General features: G+C 38.2%; 1 protein-coding gene across 4 annotated transcripts in view; it reads right to left on the reverse strand.

Annotated features, from left to right (window-relative positions):
* Positions 1-19,248, reverse strand: part of PRKDC (protein kinase, DNA-activated, catalytic polypeptide) — an 84,998-nt gene that overhangs the window by 43,139 nt on the left and 22,611 nt on the right. For all 4 annotated transcript variants that reach the window (XM_046917946.1, NM_204658.4, XM_046917957.1 and 1 more), the window contains 18 exons: positions 18,504-18,603; positions 17,435-17,568; positions 16,167-16,421; positions 14,943-15,169; positions 13,850-14,058; positions 13,583-13,715; positions 12,325-12,483; positions 11,762-11,965; positions 10,251-10,436; positions 9,247-9,351; positions 7,542-7,709; positions 7,090-7,217; positions 5,391-5,598; positions 3,712-3,890; positions 2,694-2,862; positions 2,109-2,174; positions 1,265-1,337; positions 895-1,043 (listed from right to left, as the gene is read on the reverse strand). In XM_046917946.1, coding sequence (XP_046773902.1) covers positions 895-1,043; positions 1,265-1,337; positions 2,109-2,174; positions 2,694-2,862; positions 3,712-3,890; positions 5,391-5,598; positions 7,090-7,217; positions 7,542-7,709; positions 9,247-9,351; positions 10,251-10,436; positions 11,762-11,965; positions 12,325-12,483; positions 13,583-13,715; positions 13,850-14,058; positions 14,943-15,169; positions 16,167-16,421; positions 17,435-17,568; positions 18,504-18,603 — 2,852 coding nt within the window. The remainder of the gene's footprint in view (positions 1-894; positions 1,044-1,264; positions 1,338-2,108; positions 2,175-2,693; positions 2,863-3,711; positions 3,891-5,390; positions 5,599-7,089; positions 7,218-7,541; positions 7,710-9,246; positions 9,352-10,250; positions 10,437-11,761; positions 11,966-12,324; positions 12,484-13,582; positions 13,716-13,849; positions 14,059-14,942; positions 15,170-16,166; positions 16,422-17,434; positions 17,569-18,503; positions 18,604-19,248) is intronic.

Below are 19,248 nucleotides of genomic sequence, written 5' to 3' on the forward strand. Positions count from 1 at the left end.
TGAGTCACTCTGATCTTTTCAGTACTGACAGATTTGACTGTACACTCAATCTGCAACAGGGAATAAATCAGATGCATTGTTCAAATGCCTCCCAGATGGATGTACCACCTGTGCATTGTTTTCACTTTGTGTGCCTAGAGATGTCAGTTTCACATTGCTCTGTTGTTACTGCTTGCTAGTATAGGTGGGGCAACTGCTGGAAGTAGGAAGAGTTCTGAAACTTACAGAAACAATTGTTTGACAGCTAAAGACTTGGAAGAATAGCACTTAACATCTTCCAAGAACAGTTAAAGACAAGGTGCCACAACAGAGATACAGAATAACTGTAATAATAACAACAATAATTTATTCTGTGCATTTGATAAAGCCAGCTTGGACAAGTATCTTTGAAAACTAAAAGATACGGGGAAAATGGGTGCATAGGAACAAAACAGAACCATCACAGGCCACTCCCGAGTGGACAAAGTCAAAAGCCACCTTTTAACAATTCTGTTGACTTGTACCACCCAGCCTTAGAATATCACCACAGGGCACAGCTTTTCTCCAGCTTACAGCACAGAGAAAAAGAAAGGAAGGAAACTAACAGAACACATCTTGAGCCCTCTCCCTCATCTGGAGAAAATCATGCTCAAGTAGAACAGGGGGAAGACTCCTCAACTGAGGCACCATTAAAGTTTGTAAGTGATCGAGTTTGTTATTTGATACATTTTCCAGCAACAGCTGAAGAACAAACTCAGTAAGACTAACAACTAAGCCTTGCTCCACTTTACCAACAGGGAATGTTTTGTTTTCCTCAGCATAACACACCATTTCTATTTCTCAAACTCAGTAAATACACACAATTGCTAAAAAGCATAAAACTTCTTACAAACAGCACATAAGTCACCAAATTACCTTTCTCCTGAAGTGAGCACTGCTTGCTGTAACATCCTGGGAGCTATAAGAAAAACCTTGGACTCCAGTAGAAAAATCAAACTGACTCATTTCCTCACTCAAACTGCTATCCATCATGTATGATGCAGAAGCTAAATACTTGGGTTCATCTAAATAGGAAAAAGAATAGACCATTAATCAAAACAATTACAAACAAACATGCCTTTATTGACCACTGGAATCTGTGAGTGGATGGGAATTGGTTGCATGACAAAGTACTGTGAATGCTTTTACTTGCTCCTGATACTGCAGAAACCAATTAACAGTGCATCAATAAATAGCATATGAAAGGTAAGAGAAGCTTTTTCACAGTCATAAGTGAATTTCGTACCCTGACCGTCATTCCAAGCCTCTCTGGCTTCTTTTCTAATAGCAATGTATCTCTTCTTCCTTTCCAGGGGAACCTAAACAATAGAAAGAAATAATTTCTAAATCACTACTTTGTTTTGTTTTGTTTTAATTTACAGTGTGACTTCTCAAAATTATATAATTCAGATCATTTTTTGATAATTAGAAATGCAATTCCATTCTTGTACAATCAACAAATATACAATTAGTAGAGTGGTATGATTAGGCTGGTATTTTACAGGTCAATAACTGGAAGGATTATCACATTGGAAGGAGATAATCAAAAATAAATGAAATGTTCATCCATGTTGTAGGCTCACAGAAAAACTCCAAAGGGAGTGATCTCCAGAAAGAGATCCTTCCCCAGTGGCAGTCAGCCCTTAAATGGGGTCTAGGAAAGGTGCAGCCAGGCTCCACCCCTTCCAGTCACACAGGTGAATTGCCTTCACCTGTGCTCCTGTGGCTGACTCAGTGCTCACCTTAGGTGATCAATCAGAGGTTCGGGTCGTGATCCAACAGTTCCCATACAATGCTATAAGTGGTGATTATTAAAGCTACCATGTAACGGCTAAATCAATTATCGCTACAGTCACTCAAAACCAGAATGAAGTGTGCTAAAAAATATACTGAAGTTATGTGCACTGAAGGTTTGTTCTGAATATGATGTCTACATTTCCTTCAGAAAAAGGTAATTTCAAACAGAGGAGGCACTCCATTGTTTTCTTGCTTCCCTCACGTGACTAACAACCAGTTCAACATTGAGCACACTGTTAAAGATATACTCATTTTTTTACTCAGAAACATGAAAACCCAGAACTTTCACTCACCTCAATTTCTACAGGAAACACATACTGACGCTTCAAGTCTATCAAGTTTTCAAAAATCAGCAAGTTCTGCAAACCAAAGAAAACTTGAAAATAGTGAAGTTATAACTCCGCACTCAATAACAATTGCTCTGACGTATTTTCTTGCTTCTTGTAAAAGTTCAAAGTACAGAAAACACAGCCAGTTCTGCTTTAGATCAACACCCAAGAAAATTTTGCTACTCAATTACTTGAGCATTCAAAGCACTGACTCTGCACTCTGTAAAAAAGATTTCTCTTATTCATGTGTGTTTCAAGCACTGGAAAACTTAATAGGTGTTTTCTTGTATATTAGAAAATTGATTGAGCATGCAGATAAAGTGGTAAATCTATCCTTACTTCGCTCACCCCCAACAGATGGCAAAGCCTTCATCAGCAATTCAAATGACACGAAAAGAAAGTCAACTACTCCTACTGCCTGCCTCACTGAGTAGTTCGTTATATAACTGCCTGTCATTCAAGTTTGAGTCTTTGATTTATTGACACCAAGTAACACCTCTTCATGTTTCGTGCTCTGGAAGCTTCTTAGCAGCAACAACGGATTCTCACCTTTTCTGATTTTTCTGTAAAGAGAAAGCCTTGATAAAATTTACTTTCAGTGAAGACACAACTAATAACAGCAATAGCACAATTATATGCTGCACAGTGATACTGTCTCCTCTTCTCCAGCAGCTGATTCTCCCCTGCCATGTTTTCTGTAAATGCATCATAGCACAACCTGAAAATAAGAATAAGCGAAAATGGACATGTAAACACCAAATTCTTTGCTGCTTTTCTTCCTTGTCTTTAAAAAGCACAGGAAAGGCCTTCCAACCAAAGATAGAATCAACAGAATTTCAAGGGATCCATATCACTATAGCAATATTAGCATTAAATACTAATTTCACCATTCACCAATGGCACAGCCAACTTCCACTGGTATTTACACAGCCATCTTTAACATCAAGGAAATGGCAGAGTATTTTCATAGAAAATGAAGATACCTTTCAATTCATACACAAACAAGTCTTGTGGCTCTTTCCCACCAACTTATCAGTGGACAGGCATTCTGAGCCATGCTATGGATTAGCCAGAGAAAATTAGTTTAGATAACAATCTTTTATAGGTCTTTTGCCCATAAGCGCATATAAATCTTAAGTAAATCATTGACAAAAAAAAAAAAAAGCTTTTAAGTCCTCTTAGGTGCATTACGATTCTGTCATAAGTGTTTAAGAATACTCAAGCTGAAACTTAAAGGTAAAGAACCATACTGAAAAGCAAGTAAAACAAAACAACTAGGAAGGAGGGGAGGTGGAAGTCATTCTGACGTAGGATTGTAGATAATCGTAGAACAGCTCAGGTTGGAAAGGACCTTACAGACCATCTAGTTCCAACCCCTATGTTCAAGATCTGTTTATTAAATGTAAATTAAATACTGAGTATTCTACTTATAACCAAAAGCTACACCATAGACTGTGTTCATCCTTGACCAAGTCATACTTCTGCTTTACATGACATACCTAATAAGAGTATCTACCCAAAAATCTAATTAGAAATTGAAAGGAAATACAAGGAAAAATAATCTTACTTTATTAGTGCCTTGGTAAGTTCATTTCCTTCTACACTTACAGAGCCACGGTAAGCTTGGTTAATTTTAGAATCCTTGGAGTGAACATCATCTTTTGAAAGACGTATATACATCACTTCCAGCATCTTGTAATAACCCATTTTCTTGGTGATTTGGGTATCAAAAACACATTCATTGGACTGAAAACAAATAAGCAAAGACTCAGAAAAATTTCCTAGAGTTTGACCTGGCTAAGGAGGTCCATGGTTACTCTGGTTACTGCTAAACAGCCTTCAGATTACTTTTATCTTCTACAACAATAACTTACAAGTTCTGAGTTTTTGTGTAACACAGTTATTAAAATTATGCTGATCTGTTTAGCAGGTAAACTGTCTTAACTACAATTGACTAAATAATTAGAGTGATACTGGAGTGATATATGTGGACTATCAAATAACATCTCAGACATCCTAAACAAAACACACCTGTAAGAGCAACAAGGAGACAAATATGCTTGGTGATGAAAGAAATCTGTCGGTTTGAATTGTGTGTCGAGAAACAACAGCAATTTGTGCAACTTGAAGATACCTAAAGTCCTTTGGCTCAACAGGAGCTGAAAACACAGAACATCCTTCCCCATGAAAACAAGGATCAGCTTGTTTTTAAACAAAGCACATCCATAGAAACAAAGGTAAAAATATACATATAACTGATAAGCAGACAAAATATCGTGTCCCTACTACTGCCATTTCAAAAAATGTACCTGTGGAAATTATGAGTTTCTTTGTGCACCTCACTTCAGTGCCAACACTTACAGCAATAGAAGCACGTGTGAAAGCGTGTGTCTAAGTCTACATGTAAAGTCTTCTTTCCAGTGTTTCGTTTGATAATGACTACTATTAGAATACCTCCTGGGAACTTAAGACGACGCAAAGGAATGGCACAAAGCAGCACAAGGGAATGTTCCAACTGAACATTTGGAATTTTCAACAGGCTTCCTAGAGAGGTGGTTGATATCCCACATCTTTCAGTATTCTGGAGGCATAATATGCTTTAGCTTTTGGTTAGCCCTGCAGCAGTCAGGAAGTTGGACTAGATGATCTTTGTGGGTCCTTTTCAGCTGAACTATTCTATTCCAAATTTGGATAATTTCAGCACCTTGTCTGTGCTGCTGCTCTTAAACAGAAGCATCATAAAAACTATCAAGTGGAAGAGAACCTCAGCAAGAAAACACAAACTAACAAAAAAATCATTGGATTTAACTAACGTGGATGACAAGTAGCACATAGAGAAAGAAACACATCTATCTTATGACTGTAGACAAGATCCTTCAGCAAGTGATTAAGAGCACAGACCTTCCTTTCTCCAAGCACAGGTCTAATACATCTCTTTCACAATGTATTAGTAGACTAGCATTTTATACTTAAAAGTTAGAGTGGGTTTTGACAGTACCTCAGATCCCTTTTTTACATATACAGATGACTTTGCAGCTATACACAGAAGAAATGCAAACATGCATTAACTTCAAAGTAACAGAATCAAAACACGTAATAAGGAAAAACTTCTGCTTGCAAGATACAGAAAACTGGCAAAATTGAAATCAAGTGGTTTCAATTACAGCATTTTAATCAAACCTAAGCAAAATGTATGTAGAGACAGTCAACATTACGTTTCCCAATTTATTTATTTATAATTCATACCTTTGTAAACCTGGAATTAAGTGTATCCATAGCCTGCACTATAATCTTGCAAAAGAATTCTCTCAATGCATCCAAGCTGCAGTGAGACATGAGAGTGAGGAGGGAGCGATCCACAAAAGCTTGACGGACAATATTTGAAAGAAGGTCTTCATTCTGGAACATCTTGTGAACAGTGTCCAACAGTACCACTTGTTTGTCAGTGCTGCTCCTAAATAAGATAAACATCTCAAGAAGAAAACTCATCCTTACCAGACTCCATTTGCATTTTAAACCACTTCTGTCATTAAAATTATATTGTCTTTGTTCATACCCACTTAGGTATTGTACAAGACATGCAAGATTAGTTTGAAACTCTCTAAAGCAAGTCTCAGCTTCTTGCTCTGCAAGAAGTGGTAAACTTGCTTGTACATCTTTGATGGTTTAATACAAAAACCATCACTAACTTTGTCAGCTCCAATCTAAAAAATAATAATAATAATAATAATAATTAAAAAATAGCATCTGGTACACATGAAAGGTGGAGGCAAATGGAAGAAGATGAGGAAAGTGATTATCCTGCTCTGCACTGGTATGGCCTCACCTCGACCTTCGTGTACAGGTTTGGGCACCACAGTATAAGTAGGACTTAAAGCTATTAGAAAGTGTCCAAAGAAGGGCTATGAAGATGGTGAAGGATCTGGAGGGAAAGGTGTGTGAGGAATGGCTGAGGTCCCTGGGTTTGTCCAGCCCAGAGCAGAGGAGCTGAGGGGAGGCCTCATCGCAGCTGCAGCTCCTCACAGGGAGCGGAGGGGCAGCACTGAGCTCTGCTCTCTGTGACAGCGATAGGGCCCGAGGGAACAGCATGGAGCTGTGTCAGGGGAGGAGCAGCTGGGGGTTAGGAACAGGGTCTTATTCAGAGGGTGGTCAAGCCCTGGAACAGGCTGCCCAGAGTGGTGGTCACAGTGCCAGAATGCCAGAGTTCCAGGAGTGCTCAGACAACACTCTGATGTAGGGTTTGAACTTTGGGTGGTCCTGTGAGGAGCCGGGGGCTGGATACAATGATCCTTATGGGTCCATTCCAACTCAGGATATTCCATGGTTCTAGATGAATCACTGTTCTGAATAATTTTATAGTAGCTAAAACTCCAAAAAATGGGACTTGGGCAGAAGATAAATGACTCCGTGTAGCAAACTGCATGCTTCAGAACAGTCATTACTTAATAGCCCATCATAAATTGGAATGCTTGGTTTCTAGACTAAAGATCTGTTCTGTGGACAGAGTATGTTTCTGTCAACAACTTATCAGTCTGGAAACACTTTAATTAAAAAAAAAAAAAAGTGCTGTTCTATTTCCAGGGGTGTTGAGCAAATTAACTAGCTGACAATTTAAGTGTTATTTACTTATGGGAGCACTGTGGTTAGAGTGGTAGCAAAAATAGGTATTGCACACAACTACTACCTTCAAACTGCATTCTGCCAGAATGAGCCAATTTACAGAAGGTTTTACACAATTTGTCCAGAAATTGGCAGCATCACATGTAAGTTGGTGCCATTTCAGAAATATTTTGGAATAGTGAAGACAAAAGCACTACATAACTTAAACATACTATAATATAAAACATCATGATGTTAACTATCACTGTTATACGGACAAGAAGGATGTTTCCATCATGAAAAGTTCACTAAGACCAAGAGCAAAATGCAATGGACCAAAACTTACCTTCTGGAAATTCTTTTGAAGCTGGCTTGAAATAAGTCCTCCATAGAATGTCTGTGGTCCCTACAAAGGACTTCTGTCATCAGCTGCAACAACATTGGACTCTGAGACAACTCCAAAGCATCTAAAAACTGAAAAAAAGATACAACACAAAGTAAGGAGTCACAAGGAATCAAGTCAATTCCATTTAACTTTTCCATATCAATCAGAAGCATATACTCAAGATATGTATATATAAATTCAACAACTGGATAAAAATTTAACTAAGAACTAATAGCTGATTTCCTTAAGGGAACCGTGCTTATCTAATTCCAGGTTCTGTGATACGTAAGTACACACCTACCTCTGCTATAAATACATACACACACACACCCCTATGTGATATATAGACAACTGTTTCAAGGTACAGTTCAATTAGGCTTCTAATTACGTAATCATTTCTGAAAGATACTAACCTTCTTAGTGCAGTCCACATAGTTATTGTGCTTCAAGGTTCCTTTGGGAAACTCATCTGAACTCATAGGAAAATTGAAAGCTACAAGTTGATCAAGAGCATTCTTAAGGTCATGAAGTTTTTCTCCACTCAAATTAGTGAAGAACGGAAGAATGATCACGGCATGGCCCTGAAAGAAAGATAAAAAAGCTTTAAACAAAAATAAGACTACTCACTAATTACAAAGCATTTAAGGACCACAAAACAATCGGCAGTGGTTGTACTTACTGATTCAAAGGCTCAGAGAACTGTAAGATGCATCATGTAAGTGCTCTTCTTTAAGGTGGTACTTCAGAAAACATCTTTGATCAATATTGAGTAGGAGTTAAAAGCTAATTAACATTTCCTGCCTGACTCTGCTATATATTAGACTTCTGTGATAGTGGATGCTCGCTTAAAAAAAAAAATAATAATGAAGTCACTGCTTTAATGTACCACCTAGCAGCTAAAGCAAGGTTTATTTTGAATGCACAGTGAAGCTCAAAACTATCCATTTAAAGGTGGACTGACAAAGCAGCAACCACACAAAACTATTTTTTAAGTATAAAACTTTTAGTCTTCTGGTCTGAAGCTTATGCTCTAGCATCTACACAGCAATGTGCCCCTGTGGCCAAGGTCAGTGGTATCCTGGGATGCATTAAAAAGAGCATGGACAGCCGGTCAAGGAAGGACATCCTTCCACTCTATCCTGCCCTGGTGAAGCCACATCTGGAATACTGTGTCCAGTTCTGGGCTCTCCAGTTCAAAAAAAAGACAGGGATCTCCTAGAAAGAGTGCAGCAGATGGCAACAAAGAAGATTAAGGGCCTGGAGCATCTCCCGAAGGAGGAAAGACTGAGAAAGCTGGGACTCTTCAGTCTGAAGAACAGAAGGCTAAAAGAGGATCTCATAACTGTTCCTAAATATCTGAAGTGTGGGAGGACTCCTTTCGGTGGCATGTAGTAATAGAACAAGGGACAAGGGAACAAAACTGGAGCACAGGAAGTTCCATACTGACACAAGGAAGAACTTCTTTACAGCAAGACCAATGCAACACTGGAACAGGCTGCCCAGAGACTTTGTGAAGTCTCCTTCTCTGCAGCTATTCAACACACATCTGGATGCCTATGTGTTTGACCTAAAGCACGGAACCTGCTTTAGCAGGGGGTTGGACTCAGATCTCTAAAGGTCCCTTCTAACCCCTACAATTCTGTGATTCTGTCATCCTACAACTTCTACTTTCAGTATGCAATACTCTGTCTCCCTCACTTGACCAAATCACAAATAGCAGTTACCGGTCTCACACAGAGGTGGACCTTGGAATCATTGCACGTTTATAGTTTGACATTTAGCAAGTGCCAGTCCTTGCTAAAAACCTGATTAACTGTTGATTCAAAAATGAACATTTAGAGTTGTAAATTATTTGCAACCGACAGTATTTTTTTTCCTAGAGAAAAAAAAAAAGTTACACACAAAACAAAAAGCACAGCATCTGTGACATTGCTTTCTGTCTAAAATACAAACAATTATTTACAATTTTTAGGAAGCTGAAGAGGGGAATAAAAAAAATAGAAGTAATTTCCCTGTGCAAACTAAGGTAAAAAACTAAGTCTAATAACAGAGGGTTTTATTAACCGCTAACATCCTAATATGGACATATCAGAGAAGATACTTAAGTGAGCAACTTACCTTCAGATTTAAGCCTAAATTCTGGTCAGTAAGTAGACTGGTATAGGTATCAAAAACAGCTGTAAATGCTTCATGACTGGTATTGAAAGAAACTGAAGAGTCTATCTGGAATGACAGACAAGTTAAAAAAAATAAAGATTTTTATCTGGACTAATCAGAGAGAACCTTATATTAGTGAACAATAAAAGCAACCCACGTGCTGCAGAATTATGTTTCCAAAAATACACATACTGCAATTCTGGTTTTAGTAGGACTGCCAGTAAGAATTCTAAAAGCCCCTATGCTATACAAACAAGCTTATGTGCTGGATATTTTCCACTTCAAAAATAAATCAAGCTACATCTCAAAGCTAGATTTCCTCTTAGTCATTTTACTAGCAATGAATACAGCAACACAATTCACAATACGTGCCCCAGAACATACCTTCAAAAAGATTCAAGTTGAAAATAATGATATTTATAATTTCAAACGTCCTCAAGTAAGTGAATACTTGTGTGTTTACACATGGCTACTTTTACAAGTTCCTAAAAAAATGGGCTAAGTAGATAAATTCTGCCTTCACGATAGAAAAAAAAACAACATTAAGCAAAACCTGAATGTAACCAAGGTTAGAGGTCCTAAAAATCAAAACCTTTCTGCACACTGTTGATTAAGGTAGCTCTGTGGTGACTTTCTAGATGCCAGTAAGGCAGAAGAAATGGTACCAGAGGCTGTTCATTTTCTATGTTTACTCCCCATGCTTGTGTCCATTCTCCAGAAGGCAAAAAGGCAGAGAAACACATGAGCAGCTAAAATAAGAAGGCTGGTGGAGAGAAGAGCAACATTTCTGCCTGTCCAAATATTTTTTACATTTTCCAAAAAAACAAAACAAAACAGACTGTCATTACTCAGTTCCCCACCTCCTCCCCCAAGCGTAAGAGGAATAAAGAAGACCATTCCTTTAAGCTAAGATATCTTCCTATAGAATTAGAAAAGTTACCTGGCCGTTACAAAACAATGCATACCTGGAGAACTTTTGCCAGCAGAGTCAAGACTGCCATTTTGCTCTCAGGAGATGAATCTTTGGCCCACCAGCTGTCAAGCCTCTTCCAGTTTCTCAGTACTGCTGTGACCAGTTTCACTCCTTGCTGCTTGCGGATGGTACGCTCCCTAAAACTCTGATCTAACATGCCATTCAAAATGCTTCCAACCTGAAAGGAAAAGCAACAGAGATTCCTGTCTTCAAACCTACACAATGATATTATCTCCTCACTGGTATGGGCAATCACGGGGAAAAAAAACACCCAACAAAGCCACAGATTCAGAAGAAAGACAACCAACAAGAGCTTGTTAAAGAAGAGGATGGATGAATATCCCGTCAGCTTCAGATGGATCTTTCTGTCTGAATTACCATCTGTTCTAAAAGCACCTAAATTAGAAGCTCCACTCTAATTTGACTTTGTGGAAAGGCTGAAGATGGGATCTAGAATTAGAAGATCTTAATTCTATCCCACATCCTTAATTAAATTAAAACTGCGCTTAACGGGAAGCAAGAACCCAGTAAAAGGAACTTTCAAATTTAGTCTGCAAATATGTTGGGAGGATTTTCAACTCACTGCATCACACAGCAATGCTAGATTTAAATCTCAACAGGATACAGGAGTCACTGTGTAGGAATTTAGAAGCACCTACTTCTGAAAAAGAGACATCTACCATACTCCTTCCTGTTTAAATCAAATACCAATGTAACAAATCCCTCCCATACATTGTGTGTGAATACACAGAAACAAATAATAACCCAGAGTAACTCTGAGGACCAATATTTGAAAATACAAGTTAGCATGGAACTGAGAAATAGGAGAGTCACATATATAAGTTACTTGCATAAACTCTGAAAACAGAAATAAAACTTGAACAAGTTATGAACAAGTACATTCCAATCCCCTCCCTTTACAGTTTAAGATGTGACTAAGACTACTACTGATCACCGACTTCTAAGCCTGAATTCTGCATTCTCCTCTCTAACAGTCAGCAATTAAACTGGATTCTTGTCATCAGTATTGAGATTTCAGTGGATTTGCATGGGTACAGTAAAATATATATATATATATTTTCTTTTTTCTTACCAAACAAAACAATTGCATAAAAATGAAAAAATGTCTTATCAAAGGACTGTATTACAGTCATTTATCTTCCACAGTACATCCCTCTACATAGTACACAAAAATGGGAATGATGTTCTTCAGATGAAACACTATGCAAAATTCCTGAAATTCATAGATTTCAGGGTAGGTAACAGGCAAGCACTTTGCACTCGAGTCAGGTCGCCAAGGACCAGGAAGCCAGTGCCAATAGGCTGTAACCCAAAATAAAACCAAAGTAAACAAAAAACACAAAATAAACCACTAAAAAGCCCTATCAATACCACGCTTCCCAAATGCAACTGAAGGCACTCAGTTACATCCAACTGTAACAAAGAAGTTTTACTCCTAACATTTCCATACGAATTTGTCCTTTTAAAGAAGAAGCTTAATACCATTTGGGGATTGCTGACAGATGATTCCATAAGCTGGATTACAATCACATCCAGATTTTTTAGCAGCTGCTGATTAATGGTGTCTGAGAACAGGCTGTAGAAATACTGTCCATGAGAAAAATCAACAAAGTTCCTCTCTGAGGCTTTGGATAGTGGCACAGATAACACCACTGTGTTCAACAGCAGACTTACTAGCTCCTCACACTGTAAAATATAAGACAGCACCAGAGTTATCTCAAATGCATTAAGTTTCACAAATTTCCTGAAAAAAACAACCAACAACCAAAATCAACCACGTTTCCCCTTCTTTTAAAAAGCTCCCATCTCAAACTGTTTCACGTTACCATGAAATATAGTAATAAAGCATAAACAAAATATTGAAATGCTTGCCACTTAAAATCTCCCTTTGTCCCTCGATTAAGCCAGAGAGTGTTTGAAGCTTCTCTGTAGGAGTATGAATAAAGCTTCTTTTACCCAAAATATGTATTCTGGTTATTCTACAGGATAGTTCCTGAAGATACAAAGTTGAGGATTAAGCATTCACATTGGAAACCACATCCTACCTGGTCATCAATGGCAAAAGCAAGCTGGAGGAGTCTATCAGCTAATCGCTTACTGCTGATGTCTACTGCTGGAAGAGAGCTCCTTTCACTCCCAGGTGCAATGCTTTTATAAACAACTGAAAGAAGCTTAGAGCCAATTGAGGGATGAGGCCTTTCATCCTACAGGAAAAAAAAGTGCCAATGAATATAAGCTGAAAAAATAACACAAAGGCTTTTTAATTCATCCATCTAGGTAACAGAAACACGAATTCCAAGCGAGTTTCTCATAAAGCAATGCAAATACATACAAGATTCCTTTCTAACTGAACAGCAAAGCTTTTAATCAGATAATCTTGTTGCGCACAAGGTTCAAAACAATTTTTGAAACATTTCCAAATGATTCAGATCTGAAAAAAAATCTGAGGGGATAACAATACTACAGGAACAAAATGAACAGCTCAACGAGAATGGGTGGGTTTTAAGAGGCAAGCCATGCACTCCTTGAGAATTGCTGCCCTATAATCTTAATTCTAGATTCTCAGACATAAAAGATGGATGGCAAGTGCAAATAGAAATGAAATGGGTTTGTTACTTGCTGAACGCAGCCACATGCTTAACTGTTGACAAATTCTTTCAGTCCTTATGGCTGCTGCTTAATGTTTTCTTTAAATGGCCCAAAATAGTGTTTGACTACAATCAGAAACTTCTTAGAAATAATTATTTTGAGTAATGTAACCTACACCCCCATCCCTAACTGCTCTCTATCCTGTTTTCCTGCAACTCAGACCCACTGTATTGCTCCTGATCAGCCAATGGGCATTCCTGTCCTTGGAAAAAATGTTCACCCTTGCGTTCCAGAGACTTGATGCAACACTTCTTCACAGCACAAATGATCTTACATAAAAGAAGATACTGCTTTTTGGATTGCAGAATTGCTATTTAAAAACATTTGTCAGGATTTTGGGGGATCAAAGAAAACGTGCCCCTACAAAGCCCAATGAAAGGGAAAATTTGGGGTAGATTTTGGTCACCTCCAGGCCCTAGAAACTGGAGGAAGACAGACATGATGATGAAGATTGCTCACACCTCACTATTATGCTACCCAGATTTGTAGAATAAGCGTAACGTATTTATTTCTGGACCCATTCAACACCAGCTTTTCACTGTTGATCTCATTTCACATAAATTCACCCAACCTGTTCTCAGTTTTCATACTAGGCTTTTACTAGCTTTTAACTTTATAAAAATATTCAGAATTAGTTTCTAGATAAACAGTTACCTGACTGTGAAGAACAGAATGAAGCAGACCAGATTTCTGGAGTTGTTTGCAGGCAGAAAGAACAGCACTAAACCTAACTTGATCAAAACGTGCATCTGAATTAAACAGATCAACAGAACAGAGGTCCTCAAAGCTAATAAGAAAAGAGAAGGGATAATTTTAGAATGGTGGGGATGTCTATTTGCAACCATACACAACATCATTTTGCATTTCCCATTTCAATTTCATTTGTTCTGGACATTTCCTTACAAGAAAGTTCCCACTTACCTCTGTGGGGTGATTCTTTTTTTTAAACATAGTTGCAAATACTCTTTATAGGGAGATTTCATCAAAGCTTTCAAGAGCCTCACTGAGATATCTGGGAGATTTTTCATGACTTGTACATCAGCTGTATTAAATCCTATATGTGACGGATCACACACTGTCATCACCAGAAGCTCTATAAAGTTTGCATTAAGAAATTCCTTCTCAAGTAGCTAGAAAGAACAAAACATTAAAAGAAAATTTAAGGAATCCTAAAAGGATTTGGAACTATTTTATTCTTCATTACTTACCATTACTCATAATAGCTAGAAGGAAACATAATACACAACATTAACTAACATTAACTGTTCTGGTGAAATGGCATTATCTGTCTTTGATTAAACATCTGAATTTCAATGAATTGTGCTAATGCACAGAAATAAAGTATCTATAAAAATACATAGGGTTTATGCTATCAAATTGGAATTGAAACCTTTTTTATATCCACATACGCCTGTTTCAGTCTTGATCATACATCTGTAATCACTTGGAAATCCAGATATACATCCCTATGCACACCATTAAACATTTACTTAAAACAAGAGACGGTCTCAGAAGTGTATCTGGCACTGTATGTTTCACAAATACTATATTCTATGGCTTTAATTATGGTCTGCATTACATCCAAGCTAGGCAAGTTAAGAGATCTGAACATTTTTGTTCTTGAATTCAAGAACAAATTGCCACGTCACTTCTTGATTTAATTAACTATTGCCTTGACCAACTTAAGGCAATCAGAACTCCTGAAGAAATATTCATTGCAAGTGCTCTATGCAGAGCAATCTCACAATTCCCTCACTGGAATATATAAGGAAACATTCACCCTTCTATTCAAAACTATGTCAACCCTATGTCAACCACTAAAATTCAACTACGCAGCATACTTTCTCTTACATGCAAAGATTGTAACAGCTGATGATGCTTAGTCACCAATTTGAAACCAAGCACGACTGAGGATAAGATATCCAGCAAACTACCCTCACAGTGAAAAAAAAAAAATCAATCTAATCACATATACAATTTGCATCATTTACTCACTACAGATGTCAGTGCCTACCTTCCAGAAATCCTGCTGGCATGTTTCCAGGATCATGGTGACAAACTCCATGATTCGCACGATAATTGTACACTTACTGTAATTATACACTTCTCTCTCTTGTGGACTGAATATGTTGCCTCTTGATCTGGAATCAAAGCACTGCTCTGCTGCATGGATATCATGCAAGGCGATAGTTTCGAGGAAGAAATCCACTGCTTCCAAGAACGACGACCTTTCATTTACACCTACGGTGAATCATGGTGAGCAGAAATGAGATAGCAGCTCACAAGAGTTCTATATATTAATTTGTGTTAGGAAGAAAATAGTTGTGTTGAAATAATGAACAGAAAAACTACCACATCTCACACGAGTATTTCTTGAAAGTTTTATGTCATTTGCAAATATTTACATTCTGGGCAGTGAAGTGTAGCTTTCTAATTACTGATCATTATCAGCATGTAATTACCAGTGATCATTCAGGCACGTGTAACACGGGTGAAAATTTTAAATCCATAGTTTTGAATAGCCTGGCTGTATGCTAACTGCATCTAATAAAGATCTTATAATATTGTTTTAAATAAAGGCAGATGACACAGGCAGACTACCTACTGCATGCACGAGACTTATACGCAACTGTACTGACAGTGATAAAAGGCATTTTGGTCAGAAGTGAATGAAAAATTAAGAAAACCTTTTGGTTAAGACCCAGTGTTTCATAAGGTGTTATGTACACAATCAAATGCAAAGCAGTTCAGGTTGAAGTATCAGAAATTGACTTAAAGGCTTGAAGTAAATAGGGGACTTCCTTCATTGCTTTCTCATAGCTCACCCCAGACATCAGTAAAGAACAGGTAAACAACTTAGAAGGATTATTTCAAAATCTATGGCTCTGCTCAGCAGAGGGAAATTAGCTGTACAGTTTGATTTGTGAAGCTAAGATAGAATAAAACAAGTTGCTGATGAGTGGATGATTTAGCGAGAGCAATCTAATGGTACATTTCTAGGACTGAAAGGAAACATTTTAAAGGTACAGTATTAACAAAGTACCTCATAAAAAAAACACAACACAAACACCACAAAACATCCACAACAACAACTGTCAATGAGATCTTTGAGAGAGTTTGTAAAATTCATTAACTCCATATTTAAGACAACGGCTTCCAGTCTGAGGTGGGAACTCCTCTTGGAACTACTCCTCTGTAACAGGCATGAATCACCATACTGCAACTGTTAATCGCTCACCCAGTATTTCATGAGGCTTGATCATTCGCAGCTCAAAGAAAGTATTGTAGCAGTCCAGCGCCGCTAAGAACATATCCATCCACCGCATGACAGTCAGTAAACTAAAGGGCTCCTGCATATCACGGAGAGTTGGCTGAGAAAGAATCCCAGACGGGCTTTTGGCATCACTGCCACCTCCTTCAAATTTGTTAATAAGGAAGGAAACGTCTCTCTTTTTTAAAACATCAGCCAGCCAAGAAGATGGAGAATTGTTTCCTGATAGAAATAAAAACACATCTGAGTTCTATAGGAAAACAACTCATTTCAAACTAACAAGGAATTAGAGGCAAATGGACGATCACTGTCAGATTTTGTGTTTTCATTTGGATCTTCTAGTATAGAAACTATGCCACTGAAGTTAACCACAAGGAAGAAGCTCACCTAGGAGCTGCTCCCACTATTTCCCAGTCAGCAAATGCTGCCATCATAGCAATATACAACAGCAGCCCCAGGCCTAGAAGTTCTCTCTCCTGATCAGAAGGAAGTCTTCAGTAAAAGTCTCCTCCATGACCATAACCCCAACCCAAAACCTGTGGTTCTCACATTTGTTTTCCAACATTAGCAACTAAATAGCAGTGAGGAGATATTTGCTTCAAAAATATTGCCCAGAAAATGTATAGAAAAGGAATGCACAGCATTTAGAAAGCAAGGATCATAGAATCCTAGAATTGTCTGAGTTGGAAGAAACCCCTGAAGGTCATTTAGTCCAAATCCCCTGCAATGAACAGGGCAATACCTACAACTAGATCAGGTTGTTCAGAGCCCCATCCAGTCTGACCTTGAGTGCCTCCAAGAGGGGCAACCTGTGCCAGTGCCTCACCACCCATACTGTAAAAGAAAACTTCTTCCTTACACCCAGTCTAAATTACCCTTCTTTTAGTTTGAAACCATTTCCCCTTGTCTTATCACAACAGACCCTGCTAAAGAGTCTGCCCCTTTCCTTCTTATAGCCCCCTTTTAGATACTGAAAGGCCACTGACAGGTCTCTCTGGAGCCTTTTCTTTTCCAGGCTGAACAGCTTCAGTTCTCTCAGCCTGCTCACACAGGGAAGGTGTTTCATGCCTCGCATCATTCGTGCTCAAGCCTATGTCTCCCTGGATGGCATCCCACCTCTCTGGTGTGTCAATCACACCACACAGCTTGTAGTCATCAGCAAACTTGCTGAGGGTGCACTCAACCCCAGTGCCAATGTCACTGATATGATAATAATACACTGCAACTTACAATACCTGGTAACAAAGGAACAAATTCATAAAAGAGCTCCATGGCTTTATGTCGGCACTCCGTCTGAGGTCGCCCACACTGCACTAAGAGCCACATGACAACATCCTGAAGGCACACTGACTTAGTAGCTGGAAATCCTCTGCACAAGAATATTAGGAATTAATAGTATTCACAACATCTAACAAGAAGCCATTGTCTTCCAGTTGAAAAAAAAAAAGCCAGTGTTTAATGAGCATTATGTATGCCTTCTATCCATCTCACCAAACCCATGTGGACTATAAGGAAGAGTTCTTCCACAAGCACAGCTTACACTGCTTTTCCTTTTTCCCCCACTCTAATGTGAAATCCTAGAGCAGTCTTTATGTCAACAGTTTAAAAAACAAAACCAGGTATCTCTGTTTGTAACAGATGAAGACAAAAATAGAGATTACCATTTAAATTATAACATAAATTTTCCTCTCCCTAATTATCCTGTCTCTTAGCTCACTACATGTAAGCTCAGATACATCTCAGATTCTACTTGCCAGTTTCTTTAGGTTACAGAACAGTTCGGGCCAAAAAGAACCTCAGGATGTTTCTAAGTCCCACCCTCTTGCTTAAAGGAGGGTCAGCAGTGTAATCAGAACAGCTACTGTGATACTGAATCCACTTCTGCTTTTTCCACTTCTCTTGTTAAGTCTACAACATCCTACTGCAGCTAGTCCTACTTCAGCTAATACTTACAGCAATAATAAAAGATTTAGAAGAACTTTCCTTCACTACCAACATTATTTTGAACATAGCTGTGTGAGAAACATGCTTTTCTTTTCCTTCCATCCATTCAAAATAAAAGGAAATGATCTGTTCTGAGCTCATCACACAGGATGAAAGAATGACTATTATGATCCTCTAGAATCACATCAAGCATTTCCCCACCAGTAGTTCAACAGACGTATCAGCAGAAGAGAGAATTTCTCCTCTGACACTTTGAGAACATATGTCCATTAGTAGCAGTCACAGGAGGAATTCTCTATCCTGAATCATTGTTAAAGAGGGTGCGTTATTCAAGAAACAGAAGAATGTCAAACTGCTGACCGTGGTACCCGCCGTTTTCCTTCCTTGTTCAGAGCGGGTGCTTTATGCTTGATTATGCGCTTCAGGTGATTAATAGCATCGCAACATTGTTGAGTGGTACCTGTTAGAAGAGAGAATATGCATATATGCATCTATAAATAAACACGTTAAATTAATGGAGGTATTATGACCACAGAAATAGTGCAGGAGGCTGACACACAGGATGTCTGTTACCTACACCATTCTCTGCTATGGTAAATTTTTCAAGGTTGAAGAACAAGACCACAAAGCAGCAGAGTGCCCTCTGCTATAAAAAAGTATATTCTTCTTTTTGCTCTCACACTTCAACAGTAAAATGTTTCCACACAAATATTTATTTGGGGGCTACTTCTTTGATATCCCCACCTGTTTCTCTGAAAGAAATAAAGCTCTGTAACATGAGATTTTGGCTTTCTGTTGTAATTATTATTAATTGATGAAAGCCAAAGCATAAGGAAAAAAGAAAAGCAGGTTTACTGGATACTGAAGAATCGTATGTATTGTGGAGGAGGTGATCAAATCTTCACATACTGTCATACAGAAGAACCACACAGCAACCAAGAATGACAAAATCATAAAAAATATTCCATAGAATATAGAGAAATTGCCATTTCCTGAGAATTGTGTTTGTCTTAAAAGAACAGACTTCAGAATTCTTATCAAGCTACATTTTTACACCATGCAACTACAAAACAATGTCTCAAATCATTAATACTATCAATATTAT

This window comes from Gallus gallus, chromosome 2 (assembly GCF_016699485.2).
Source record: "Gallus gallus isolate bGalGal1 chromosome 2, bGalGal1.mat.broiler.GRCg7b, whole genome shotgun sequence".
Lineage (NCBI taxonomy): Eukaryota > Metazoa > Chordata > Aves > Galliformes > Phasianidae > Gallus > Gallus gallus.